The following is a 12,648-nucleotide window of genomic DNA, read 5'->3' as shown; positions in this document are numbered from 1 at the left end:
AACGTTTATTTATTATAAAATTGATAAAAGCAAAATATCGGAACTGAAACGAAGTGAAATATTTAAAACAATCGAACTGAACAACAATGGTGAATTTCTGAACGCACCCTCCTCGTGAGCGTTTGACACTTCTTGCTGTCTCAATGGCAACTGAGCGAAACAACAAAACATTAACCTAAATATAATATCACACACAAGACATCGCAACAATTTAACTCTGTAGTACAAAAATACTGATATCAAGTGTACAGATCTCAAATCATGTTTAAAAATACATTTCAATCGGGTTTCTTGTCGATTTTGTACAGTATTGGCAGTAAGCCGCTGCAAATTTGGGATAAAAAGGTCCGAAATGGTCATATCAAACGAATCACCGACAACGATATTCAAAGTTTGGTGCTTGAAATTGTTGGCACCAATGTAAGCACCACATATATCACATGTCCGGCCGATCCAAAGAAGACACTCGGAATCAAGTTACCGTTTTTGGTGATGATTATCAAAAATTTGAAAAAATATTTCACATTTGAAGTGCAAGTAAGTTTCAATCAAGTAGGCCGTCGCTAGGAAACGTCAACTAAACGTTATTTATTTGTTCTTCTTCTGTAGATTTTGGATGATAAAAATGTTCGACGGCGATTCAGAGCAAGCAATTATCAGTCGACAACAAGAGTGAAACCATTCATTTGTACGATGCCGATGCGACTCGATGAGGGTTGGAACCAAATTCAATTCAATTTATCGGATTTCACAAGACGAGCATATGGAACAAATTACGTTGAAACATTACGCGTTCAAATACACGCAAATTGTCGAATACGTCGTGTATATTTCTCGGACAGACTTTATTCGGAGGATGAGCTCCCGTCAGAGTTCAAGTTATTCTTGCCTATTCAAAAACCACCACAGAAGGCCATAGCACAAGCTTAGGCCCATATTTGTTACTCACATACACAACATTTTACTGTTTTACTTCGATTACTACTTTACTACTTGACATTCAGGATCTTATTATACCGTTTTCTGGCATTAAAATGAATAAAGAGAAAAAATAATAAATCTCACTTCGATTAAACAAAGAGTTTCTTTTATTATTTTTTATGTTTCTGACAAAGTTTGTGTGAATTGACTATGATGTTGAATGTGATTATTTAGCCACTTTGATGATGTTGATCGTGCCATATTATCACAGTTTGTACCAATGGAAGTTTGCGTATGTGTAGATATGTTATCCATCATCAAATGACTATCAAAACAAGTTTGAGTTTCGGTCGATACAAATATATCGTTGCATTCATCGTTTGGCCAATTGGTTTGTGTTTGAATATCGGTCAAACCAAGTTCGGTTAATATATCATCTGAAGTTTGTGTGTGCATATGACACAAAAGTGGATCCATCTCACTTGATGCAATATTTGTCTCTTCAAATGGCATTAAATCGGTTTGGGTTTCGATAGAACACAAACCAGCATTGAAATTATTCACTGTGAAATAGTGCAAGCTACTTTCATCATCCACATAGCTCAAATTATTCAAGTTGCGATTGGCTTTGGTTGAATCTTCCGTCGACGAATTACTCTCCTCGTCAATCAACTCCAAACTCTTATATTTTTCATCTGATTTTTCCACACTTTTCTTTGCCATCATTCGCTTTGTGTTAATCAATGAGGTTTGAGTTGTTTGTGAGACTTTATTGCCAGCAATTGTTTTGCTTTTTTCTAAAATCTTTTGAAAATTGGCTCGAATTTTGGCTGCCGGTGTGTTGGTCCGCAAAACACCTCGTACTCTTTTCATCAGAACATCCGTTTGGTTTTTATTGTCGGCCGATTCTTCCTTTGGTGCAATTTGAATTTCGTATGGTTTCTTATCCGATTTGAGTTGATCATCGATTTTCATTGTTATTGGAATAATTTGCTTTATTTCTGGCTTCGGTGGTACTTGATGCCCTTTTCTTCTGCAATGCGTCAGTAGACATTCCCTGCGAAATTAATCGAATCAATTAATAAAATCACACAAAAAATAATAAATTTAATTGATTTACCTGCTCGAATATTCCCAATCACAGTCGATACATTTGAATAAAATACCACAGCTTCGTTCATGCAATGTCTTTAGCGGAATATTTGCAAACGATTTATCACATTTTGAGCATTTTTCATTCTTAGCTGCATGCACTTTCAGGAAATGTTGCCGCAAATATTTGCGACATTTGAAAAATTGTGAACTACAATTTTGTAGAATATTGTATTTACACTTTGGCACTGGACAAAAATATTGTACCTCTGAATTATTATCGATTAATTTCTTGATTTGAACACCGTGATGCTTCTCCAAATGCATATTCAAATTGCTTATACTCGTAAATGTTGACGAACATCCAGCTACTGTACATGGTTTTTGTTGATTTTTTATCAAACTTTGTTCATTCAAAATGTACTTTATGATTCGTTTCTTTTCCATTTTTTTTCTGTTTTTAAATTATTTTACTTTCATTTGATTTGTTTTTCAGTCTGTGAACATTTTTGTTGAATGATGGACCACTTTGAAGTGTCAAAACTAAACTGAACCTTAAACTGACATTTCAGAATGGTGAATATAAAATCTGTGCAGAACATAACCTCACATCGTTTGATAAACAAATTCAATTCGATTTTTTTGTAGCAAAAATGATACTAAATAAATTGAGTCGAACGATATTGTCGATTGGCAAAAATCGACATCAAAATTGTAGGCAATTTTTCAAATTCGGCGGAAAGTAAGTGATTTTGTTTTCTATAAAAATCATGCTGATATTATTTTTAATAATCAATTTTCAATTAACTAGTACCGATACCGGAGATTACGAAGTTGTTCGACCTGGATATGTGTCGCCGATGCGTTATGTACCTGATCACATTGAAAAACCAAAATATTACGATGATGGTGTACCTGATTTATTTAAATCGGTGAAAGTTGAATTAAAACGATCAAAAGCCATATCAGCGATGAGAGATAGCTGCCGACTGGCCGCTCAAATCTTAAACGAATGTGAGAAAATATTGAAGGTAAAGGAATGCTAGAGTTGAATAGTTTTTGGTCTTGAACTGTTGATTTTATTTAAATGACGAACATTTTTATTTTTTCTTTGTCAATAGCCCGGAGTGACAACAGAAGAGATTGATGAACTTGTGCATGAACAAACCATTGCAGCGAATGCGTATCCTTCACCGCTTCTCTATTGTGCCTTTCCAAAATCGGTGTGCACATCTGTAAATAATATTGTATGCCATGGAATCCCAGATGATCGACCATTGGTTGATGGAGATATTATAAATATTGATATTACTGTGAGTGACAGTCTCTTTGGAGTGGGATATTTAGTTTCAAAATCAATTGATTTTGTTTTTTGAACTTCCTTTTCAGGTGTTTTTGAATGGCTATCATGGTGATTGTTCGAAAACATTTTTAATTGGAAATGTGGATGCACTCGGTAAACACTTGGTTAAAGTGACCGAAGAGTGTTTGTACAAAGGCATTAACGTTTGTGGACCGGCAGTTCGGTTTAAGGAAATTGGCACAGCCATTGAAGAACATGCGATGCAAAATGGAGTTGAAGTAATTCGAGACTTTATAGGTCATGGAATTGGAGAATACTTCCATGGCAAGCCGGAAATTTGCCATTATCGTAAGCTATCTAATTCAATTTTGATTTTTATCACATTTTCTTTTCATTTTGGACCTTTTGTCCAAGTACAAACTTAAGTATCTTTGTTATAAGTCTTGAGTGAGCTGTTAAATAGCTGTGGCTTGTTGTAACACCTTTTCACCACGTGCCTTTTGAAACATCTTTTGTATTCATTCCCCTATTCAGGAAACGATTATGATGGTACTATGATGCCCGGAATGACGTTCACAATTGAGCCAATTCTGTGTTTGGGTCAGCCAAAATTCAAAATTCTCGAAGATGAATGGACAGCAACAACAAAGGATAATTCACGATCGGCACAATTTGAACACACTATTTTAATAACAACAGAAGGTGTTGAAGTTTTGACGTTACTCGATCCATCAAAATTATTATCACACGGGACAACAAATGCGTCACCAAATAAATTAGTTTAATTTTTAAACAAATAAATATGTTGCTCCATATTATTTTTAGAAAAATGTGCTGTAAAAAGGGATTAATTTATGAAATAAATTAATTGGAAATATATGCATGAGATATATGTATACCGTTGCACGAGCCAATTAGCGTTCATTGAGCGAATAATTTAAAGGAGTCGATTAATGCTAATTGTTATGCATAAAATTGGATCGAATGAATTTAGATCGATTGAAATATTATCTGGTTTGACGATGGTTGATAATACGCTTCCAATATAACTCATTTGCGGAGCAATTTTGTCGATGGCGGGACTGTGCGGAGTTCGGCGGAGATAGCATCCAAATGCTGTGTGTACGAGTGCAACAGCATTCTTTGCTGTTCATAGATTTATTTTGTCCAAACGAACATCTTAGTAGCCGTACACACAGCTAAGTTTCTAATCATCTGCGTAAGAATGATACACATAGATGTGCTGTTACCCTCGTACACACAGAGTTTGTATGTCATCTCCGCCAAACTCCGCACAGTCCCGCCATCGTCAAAATTACTCACCAGGTAAATGAGGTCAGCAAATGAATAACATGGGTTGTATTGGATGTATTTGTTAAATATAAAGAAAACTCAGTTGATTGGAATGTCATTAAACCGCATATTAAATCACTGATATGTTTTGCGCATGAAGATTGCGTTTAGGCTGATAAACTACCATATATGAAAGATGTTCTTTTTTTGTATATTTAATGCGATTAATAAGTACACCAGACACAATTGCCAAGAGAAGAAAAGCCAGTTGGTGAAAAAGAGAAGAAGAAAGAAACGCATTGGAATGAGTTTGCGAGAGTTGTGGTTTTTTTTAATAATCTTCCGCGTTTGAAACTCATTAACCATGGTAAATGCAGAGCGTACCTGTTTTTTTGTACGCTATTCGCATACAATTTTCCTCCTTATAATTTATTAATTACGCGCTCATCAATATTCAGCACTTCATGCCGCGCTTCATCCACTATTGGGATTGAAATCAATTTCGTTTTTATTATTAGTATCTTGTCTTCTGATGTGTGACAAAAGCAATGTGTTGTTGTCGCCACTGCGCATAGTGACAATCTGTCATTCTGCATCAAGAGCAAAAATAACTAACATCGAGCATTTTATTCGCCTTTGTATCATTGCGAATTTAATTTATGCAGTCCAATGATGACAAAGGGTCAAATAACCATTTGTTTAATGTATCATTTGTTCTATCCAATAAAAATCGTACACCTCTTTTCACCGGGCATAAAGCGTAGTAATTTACGAATTGAAAATGATCACTCTGTAGATGGCTTTCAAGTGCAAATGAGTTACAAACGAAAGAAGAAAAAAAAATTCGTACATTCAAATACGCGATGATTTTTCTCGACGATTCGTTCCGTCGCACAAAATTAATATTATTAATTTAAAGCCATTTAAGAAAGTGGTGATTTGAATTTTTATTATGTATTGTCCTTTCTCTTCTCTTTTTGTTATTGTTGGTTCCCGGCCAAATCACGGCCACGATGAATGGCCACATGAGCGAGACGAATTCGAGTAAACTTAATTCGAAATCATATCGAATTATGCAGTTTTCAATTCACAAAATTGTGATGTGCGGTTGCAGCCACATGTCCATAAAGTGTTAAAAAAGGTTTTTTTTTCTCTTCTCGTTATATTCGATGTGAGCAGAGCGTAACAAATCTATAGAAAAAAAACTGGAGCTCGGATAATAACTGTGGATACTACAAAAAGCCCTGTATAATTATACATTCATTTTTCGAACGTTTTTGGCCAATGCAAAAAGAACAAAATGTTGTGAAAGAACAACACATTGTGATTTTTATGGATGTTTTAATGAAAGAAAGAAAGAAAGAAAAAAAAATCGCTTCCCGAAATGCGCATTGCTGCCATGACTGCTGTCCATTGCGATCAAATATAACATGCTCGCGAGTGCGCACCACAAAAAAAAGCGACACATCAACAAGAAACGTAGAGTCATCGATATAAAAGCAACCACCAAAGGAATGTATTGGTTATGCGATGCAGGTAGTAGTACTGCATTCGTAATTTCAAAATGCACTCCCTATTTGTAAATCGTGCAAATACCGATCGTTAACTACTGTAATCAAGTGTACCGAGTTAAATATATTACATACATGTTCCGTCGTCATCTCTCGTGATGCTTAATGTTTTGCCGTTTTTGCATATAGAGCGATTTTGATATGTGTACATTTATGCCCATCACTTAATGAACGCTTTTCGATTGAAATTGACGTTTATTGCGGCCATAAATAAAATTGTTCAATCTAGCAATGCGAAAGCATTCTTTGCATCAATTCACACAAATATTGTTCAATATTTATCGGATGCAACGCATATTCTTCGCAATTAGAAAGCACATCGATTACGATTCAGTAATTTTCCACGGGGACAATTACAATGGATAAATTCACATATTAGGCGATTCGCTTCTTTTTTTCTCTCGAGTATTCGTGTTCAAATTAAAAATTTAAAACAGATTCAGTGAAATTTTTAATTGATTCGCGAATTTCATTTCAGATAAGCTTTTGTCGATGTGACGTTGGTTCATTGCGCGTGCAAAACTCTTAAAATGATTTAAAAGCATAATGCATATTTTATAACGGTATTTTTCGGTTGTGTGCAACGAATTTCATATGAGGCAGCCAATTTTTTGGCGATAACATGAGCATTTAAAATGCATGAAGATCAATGTGTGTATTATGTGTGTACTTCATTCTTTTTTTATTCTTTTGTTAGCAAAAGTAGCAGCAGCAGCAATCAAAAGAGACAAGAAGAGCGAGAAAGAGAGGAAAAAAAGCAAATGTCTCATCGAAAAGTGATGTCGTTTTGGTAATCTCAACAGGCAATTTATTCGGTCTTGTTTGATCTATAGACCTTGCAACTTCATATGTTTCCGAAGCGCGACAAAAATGATGATGCTTTCTTCATGTTTTCGCTCGTCTTTCTCTCTATCCATTTTTCGTTCGGGCTATTTTACTTGAATAATGTGCGCACATTGTACGACACAAAATAAGGCGAGTCGTTTCTTTGTTGCATTAAATGCAAACATAATACAAAATAAGTAAAATGTTGATTTATCTTAAAGTAAAAAGTGTTCGATGAACAGAGAAGAACAAACTGAGCAATTGAAGCGCAAAGAAAAACTAAGAATGACAGCACCAGAATATGTGTGCACCGGAGAGAGGCCAAATTATCAAATAACAAAATACTTGAAGAATCAATGCGCGGGGAAATGGCCATAAAATCGAGTGAGAACGACGAATAAAAATGTTTAACAAACGAAATCACAACACGAACACCACACCATAGCCAAATGCGCACAACACAGCCCATTAACTTTCCCATCACGTTTATTGGTGACCGAAACCGAAAAATACATTAAATAATATAATTAAAATGAAATAATATCCGCGGTAAAAACAATGATAAAACATGTCTCCACCGGACTTGAGTGTTTCGCTTCGTTTCTTCGGTTTTTTTTTCTTGTATAAGCTGTGTACAGTCGGTATGCTTGCTCTTTCTGATAACAGTGCATCGAAAACAAAATCGCAAAGATATCAGTGAAAAACGAAGACTGCACACTGAAGCAATGACGACGACGACAACGACAACAAATGTTGTTGAGATCGGACGACGAATTTCCGAAAATTGTGCTCAGCACAAATAACAAACCGAACAAAAATGGCACATCGAAAAAAGATGCTGAATTAAGAGAGAGAGAGAAAGAGAGAGAGAGAGCGAGAGAAAAAACGAACACAGAGCCTACATAATATCATCATAATTTATATTCTGTCGAAAATCGAAAAAATTCTTCGTGGTTTTTGTGTCTCGCGCATCGGTCCGTTTTTGAAGAAGGAGTACAGGCAGGGAAAAATGAAACATACGCTACACAACCCAAAAAGAAAATGAGCTCACAAATTTATTATGTTACAAATGCGTTACTTTCTACTTAGGGTGTTTCCCATATCTGTAAATAGAAAAATGGTATTTATTAATTCAAAGTAGGCAAAATTTTATGGTAGTTAATGGCATTTATACAACGAAGCGATTGATGGTAGCACTTCCCGAAGCGAAAAACAATTGTCACGTCTGAATATATAAATGCAATCGAATAATGAAAAATACTCACAGAAAAACAGAGCCTTGGTAGTACTTCCTCGAAATGCTGAGACACAACAGTCAGTCTCAGTTAGTGTAACAAAATTACAATATTAATTTTTAATTAATTTTCGAGTTAAAATAGTGATTGGTTATGCTTAAGGCTGTTGATTATTTTGAACTGCTTGTTGTCGACGTGGTCTCTGCAATGTTAGCGGGATATCCAGTCCAAACAGGTTACAATGTCCTATAAAAAAATACAAATGTCATTTAACACAGACATAACACATCTATAATATGCAAATGTCCATTTCTTATATACATACCTTTGATGAGAATGCATTTGGCGGCCACGATATCACGATCCCAAGTTGTCTGATGCACAATCATTGGTTGTTGCTTGTCATCGATTTCCGTCACACATTCATCATCGACTGCACACGGTTGTTGAGCGACCTCTCCATCGATTTCCGCTGCATTTTCATCATCAACTGCATGTGGTTGTTGATCGACTTTGACGTCAGCATATTCCAATACACCACTCACTGCGTTTACTTGCCATTTTTTTGGATACACGGCCACCTTAGACAGTAAACGATCAGCTATAATGTCGAAATCATGCTCAGTCATTTCACCTCGAGCCAGAAATACCGCCAAACTCTCTTCAATATAAACTTTGTTATACTTTAAACGCCGTTTGCTGAACTGTGCCACGATTTTCGATGGTAAAAAGTTAGCCATGATTGAATTTGGCACCGGTGCACAATTTTCACAAACTTTGAAACGGTTGCTTTTGGTGTTTGGATCGAATCGTCCGCCACATTTTGCGCATGTCTGTGATGTAAAATACTCATCGACTTTGCGCACGACACAATTGCCACGTTTTCGAAAACCTTTCAAAAGTTTGCGTGTACCGGGACAGCGCACATGCTTCTTAATGCGTATTGGCGAATTTGGTGACATGTCGGCGTTGCCCAAATGAATCAAAGCTGCTTGATGATTAACCAAAGTGCCGCAAAGTTTATCTATAGTACTATTGGACTCAACATACTTGTCAAACTTCAAGCGCGCATATTTTGGTGTAGTGTACACGTCCATTCCTTTCTTGAGCATTTTTATCCGATGGCAAATGTAATCAGTCCAAAGTGTACCAAGCGGTGATGGCATTCGCTGGTACAGCTGTCGATTGTTTCGATCATTTTGCTCATCCAAAGTGAACTGCTTCGTCCAGCGCTTGGCCTTTTTGTCGCGCATTTTATATTTCGTGAGCCAATGGTACTTTTTACTAGATGTTTTCAAGTTGACCTGAAATTAAAATTAAAAAAAAAATCAATTGAAAATTTTGTTTGTTTGCTTCGTTCACGTAACATATAACTCTCGATTTTTTAACAATGCTAAAGAAAAAATAAATACTTACTTCTTTGCGAGTACTGATGGTTCTTCGGACAGTCGCATTCCATGTCTTCATACCCGGATCGATTCCCAGTTCATAAACAAACGTTCCATCCAAGTATCGCTTTCTCACAATGTCATCATCCAGCAACCGTTGAAGATGTTGTTTTGACAATTTATACAATACCGATACTGATTCACCGTTGCTAACAATAGTATAATGAAACTCTTTGTTTTTCTTCAATATTCGATTGATTTTGTCAAAATCGAATATTTGGTTCCAGAAGTGTTCTTTGTTTTCGCGAATGAATGTTTCGGTAACTTGTTTACCTTCGACTTTTGGAAGGAGTTTCTCTTCTGCCAACATTCTGTAGAAAACATCATTGCACATGAACACTGCCTTTCGCTGATAATCTGGCAATGGAACAACAGACAGATTTTTGATCTTCGGTATTGTGACGTTGTTGTCTTGCGCCCAATTGTGAAACTCATCGATTTCGCTTTGCATGACAAGCCACATTGCAGTTGCTTTGAACCAGTATTTGCCTTTTGAGAACTGCTTGATGTTGTCATAATTCGCTAGTCCACCAACCTCTTCCACAATTGCACGAACCATGTCAAGCAGCAACTTTCTTTTGTATCGTTTAAGAGGTGCATTCTGATGTGTGTCTCGAATGGCATCATAGCGTCGAATCGCCCAATCAATTGCATTGTCAACATCCTTTTTATCGAACCTCAAACCGGTTGACACTGCATTAAACTGCCAAGCTCTCATTTGCAAATAATTTCGCAGCCGCTTCTTTGCATGTGTCGTTTGATTCGTTTTCAATTGGCGCGTATAACTTTGGCATAAAGATTTCATGATGTTGCCGAAATAATTGTTGTTTGGCCAGGCAAATTGATTGTCTCGGCTCAGTCCTTGCTCAACAAAATGACGAATGTGTGGTTCCATGTCCTCGTTTTCTTTGTTCTTTTGCAAAACTGCATAGAAGCAGCGCTCAATCACATCTTCGGCACGATTTTTTTCAACCAATTTTCCTTTTTGGTTAACATACATTCTATTCGTGAAAAAGTCCCATTGGCGATTGTTTTGCGCGGACTTCACTTTGTCAAGGAACAGCAATGAGGCCAAAACGCTGATCTTTGTTGACATGACACTTTTCTTTTCGATCCAATGTATGACAACATCATGGTACTCCGGCCGAACAATTGTTGTGAGGCGCATTTTTATCGCTAATAAGCCATTGTCATTGAAGTTTTCGTCCTCGGCCTCCTCCTCTTGTTGCTTTTTTGTTTGATATTTATATCGTTTCTTTTTCGCCTGTGCAGCCGATGTTTCACCAGTTGTCGACATGTTGAACTGCAACGAAATAGAAAAAAACACGCACAATTTACTATAAAAACACTGATAAAATCACACATATGTATTTTGCACTGTGCAATTTGTAAATGAATCAATAGAAAGCACATGAAACGGAGATAGAATTAACACTTGATCTTACCTGATTGATGGACACGACTGAAGTGATATTCAAAATCGAAAAAGAACTCTCTCGAATGCACATCACACTAACACAGTCCAAAGTTGTATCGAAATATTTGCAGTTTCAGCTTGAGAACGTTTTGTTGATATCAAAACAAAACAAAATCGAACACAAGTTTCACTGAAAATATCTCTCTTGCAAGTTATCGATTGACAATGATCCGAATGTTGAATCTGTTGTATTCATAAAAAAACCATCAACAGAGTGAAATTAACTCCTTCGAAAGCATAAAACAAATACAAAATACGCCGACACATTCAAATTATATGTTTTAGCACTTTAACAATCGAATGCATAGAAATTATGCAAGGAATGCAAATTCAAATAAAAAAAAACAATGATTCTTAAAAGTTTCACCACGTTTAAAATGTGACAGATCATTCGACTAACACACAACTCACACTGCATTCCGATGTAAAAAAATATTCCTATACTGTAAACACACACATTTTTTGTTTATAAACCGTTTGAATAAGGAAATTGTGTGTGCTGAACTAATGAACGGACTCACAGTTTGTGTATGTGTAAACACTAACAAGCAAACGAAACGGCATGATTATTAGCCTGTCGCGATGGATATACTCAAATCTGTATGGACTGCTGTGTGTTAATGTGTTGTATGGACTGCTTGTGTGTTAATGTTGATTCAAATCATATACCGACTTCACTGGCCAAAAATTGCTTACACAGAGTTTTGTTGTACGATTGTGAAAATGCGTTTAACATAAATACTTTATTTTGTTTATTTATCGAATTCAAAGGAGTCGCAACAATAAGTTATCAAAGCAATCGAAAAGTGTCTATATATGTGCAAGCGACAAAGAAAAAAAACTTCAAACTTCATGCGTTTCATATTTCTTTTTCGCTTCGGGAAGTGCCATTGTCAATCGCTTTGTTATATGAATGCCATTAAATGATATAGAATTCTGTGTTCTTTGAATTCAAAAGTACCATTTTCTCATTTAGAAACATCGGAAACACCCTATTGTACATGCCAACCTTTTGTAATTGATTGATTTTTACTGCCTTCACAAAGCGCATTGAACAATTTTTTTTAGCTAAACAATCGTCCGGATCACAACTTAAAATATGACGAAAACAAAATATACATGTCCAAAAGAAAAGAGGATCACACACAATACGCACAAGTGAATCGACGAATTTTCAACGGTGCGTCATGTCAAGATTTTAGATATGCAACAGCAGTAACAATAAGACTAAACACAGAAGAAAAAAAATCAACAGAATGAAACAACACAGTCAAGTGATTGTGCTCATGTCAAAATATGCAACGTAAGAGTATAGAGAAAATCACCGCTTAACATGTTGCGCATTTATGATGGAGTCCTGTAGAATCAAGTAATACAAAAAGAGAGATTGTAAACGGAGATTGACGGTGGAAAAGTTTTGTTTGCATTGGCCAATTTTCAACATTTTCTCGCTGCTGCTGCTGCTGCTGTGTACTCTCACGTA

The 12,648-nt window shown here is 36.0% G+C and overlaps 4 protein-coding genes across 4 annotated transcripts; 2 read left to right on the top strand and 2 right to left on the bottom strand.

The window, feature by feature from the left end:
* Window positions 1–158: 158 nt before the first annotated feature.
* On the top strand, window positions 159–1,079 carry LOC116340774 (cilia- and flagella-associated protein 20). The gene is made up of 2 exons (XM_031767429.1): window positions 159–537; window positions 610–1,079. Exons 1-2 carry the CDS (start codon window positions 262–264, stop codon window positions 928–930), a joined length of 597 nt encoding a protein of 198 aa, XP_031623289.1. The 5' UTR covers window positions 159–261; the 3' UTR covers window positions 931–1,079.
* LOC116340773 lies at window positions 1,004–2,489 on the bottom strand. The gene is made up of 2 exons (XM_031767428.1): window positions 2,042–2,489; window positions 1,004–1,978 (listed from the first exon to the last, which is right to left on the bottom strand). The coding sequence occupies exons 1-2, from the start codon at window positions 2,458–2,460 to the stop codon at window positions 1,099–1,101; spliced, it is 1,299 nt and encodes a 432-aa protein (XP_031623288.1). The 5' UTR covers window positions 2,461–2,489; the 3' UTR covers window positions 1,004–1,098.
* Window positions 2,490–2,618: 129 nt separating this feature from the next.
* On the top strand, window positions 2,619–4,117 carry LOC116340927 (methionine aminopeptidase 1D, mitochondrial). Its single transcript, XM_031767682.1, has 5 exons — window positions 2,619–2,755; window positions 2,825–3,044; window positions 3,135–3,326; window positions 3,403–3,664; window positions 3,851–4,117. Exons 1-5 carry the CDS (start codon window positions 2,667–2,669, stop codon window positions 4,099–4,101), a joined length of 1,014 nt encoding a protein of 337 aa, XP_031623542.1. The 5' UTR covers window positions 2,619–2,666; the 3' UTR covers window positions 4,102–4,117.
* Window positions 4,118–8,164: 4,047 nt separating this feature from the next.
* LOC116341170 lies at window positions 8,165–11,215 on the bottom strand. The gene is made up of 4 exons (XM_031768084.1): window positions 11,134–11,215; window positions 9,657–10,991; window positions 8,566–9,544; window positions 8,165–8,486 (listed from the first exon to the last, which is right to left on the bottom strand). Exons 1-4 carry the CDS (start codon window positions 11,194–11,196, stop codon window positions 8,398–8,400), a joined length of 2,466 nt encoding a protein of 821 aa, XP_031623944.1. The 5' UTR covers window positions 11,197–11,215; the 3' UTR covers window positions 8,165–8,397.
* Between the last annotated feature and the right edge of the window lie 1,433 nt (window positions 11,216–12,648).

This window comes from Contarinia nasturtii, unplaced genomic scaffold (genome assembly GCF_009176525.2).
Source record: "Contarinia nasturtii isolate CC-2019 unplaced genomic scaffold, AAFC_CNas_1.1 Cnas_scaffold_695, whole genome shotgun sequence".
Classification (NCBI taxonomy): Eukaryota; Metazoa; Arthropoda; class Insecta; order Diptera; family Cecidomyiidae; genus Contarinia; species Contarinia nasturtii.
This window is presented reverse-complemented; position numbering and strand designations above follow the sequence as displayed.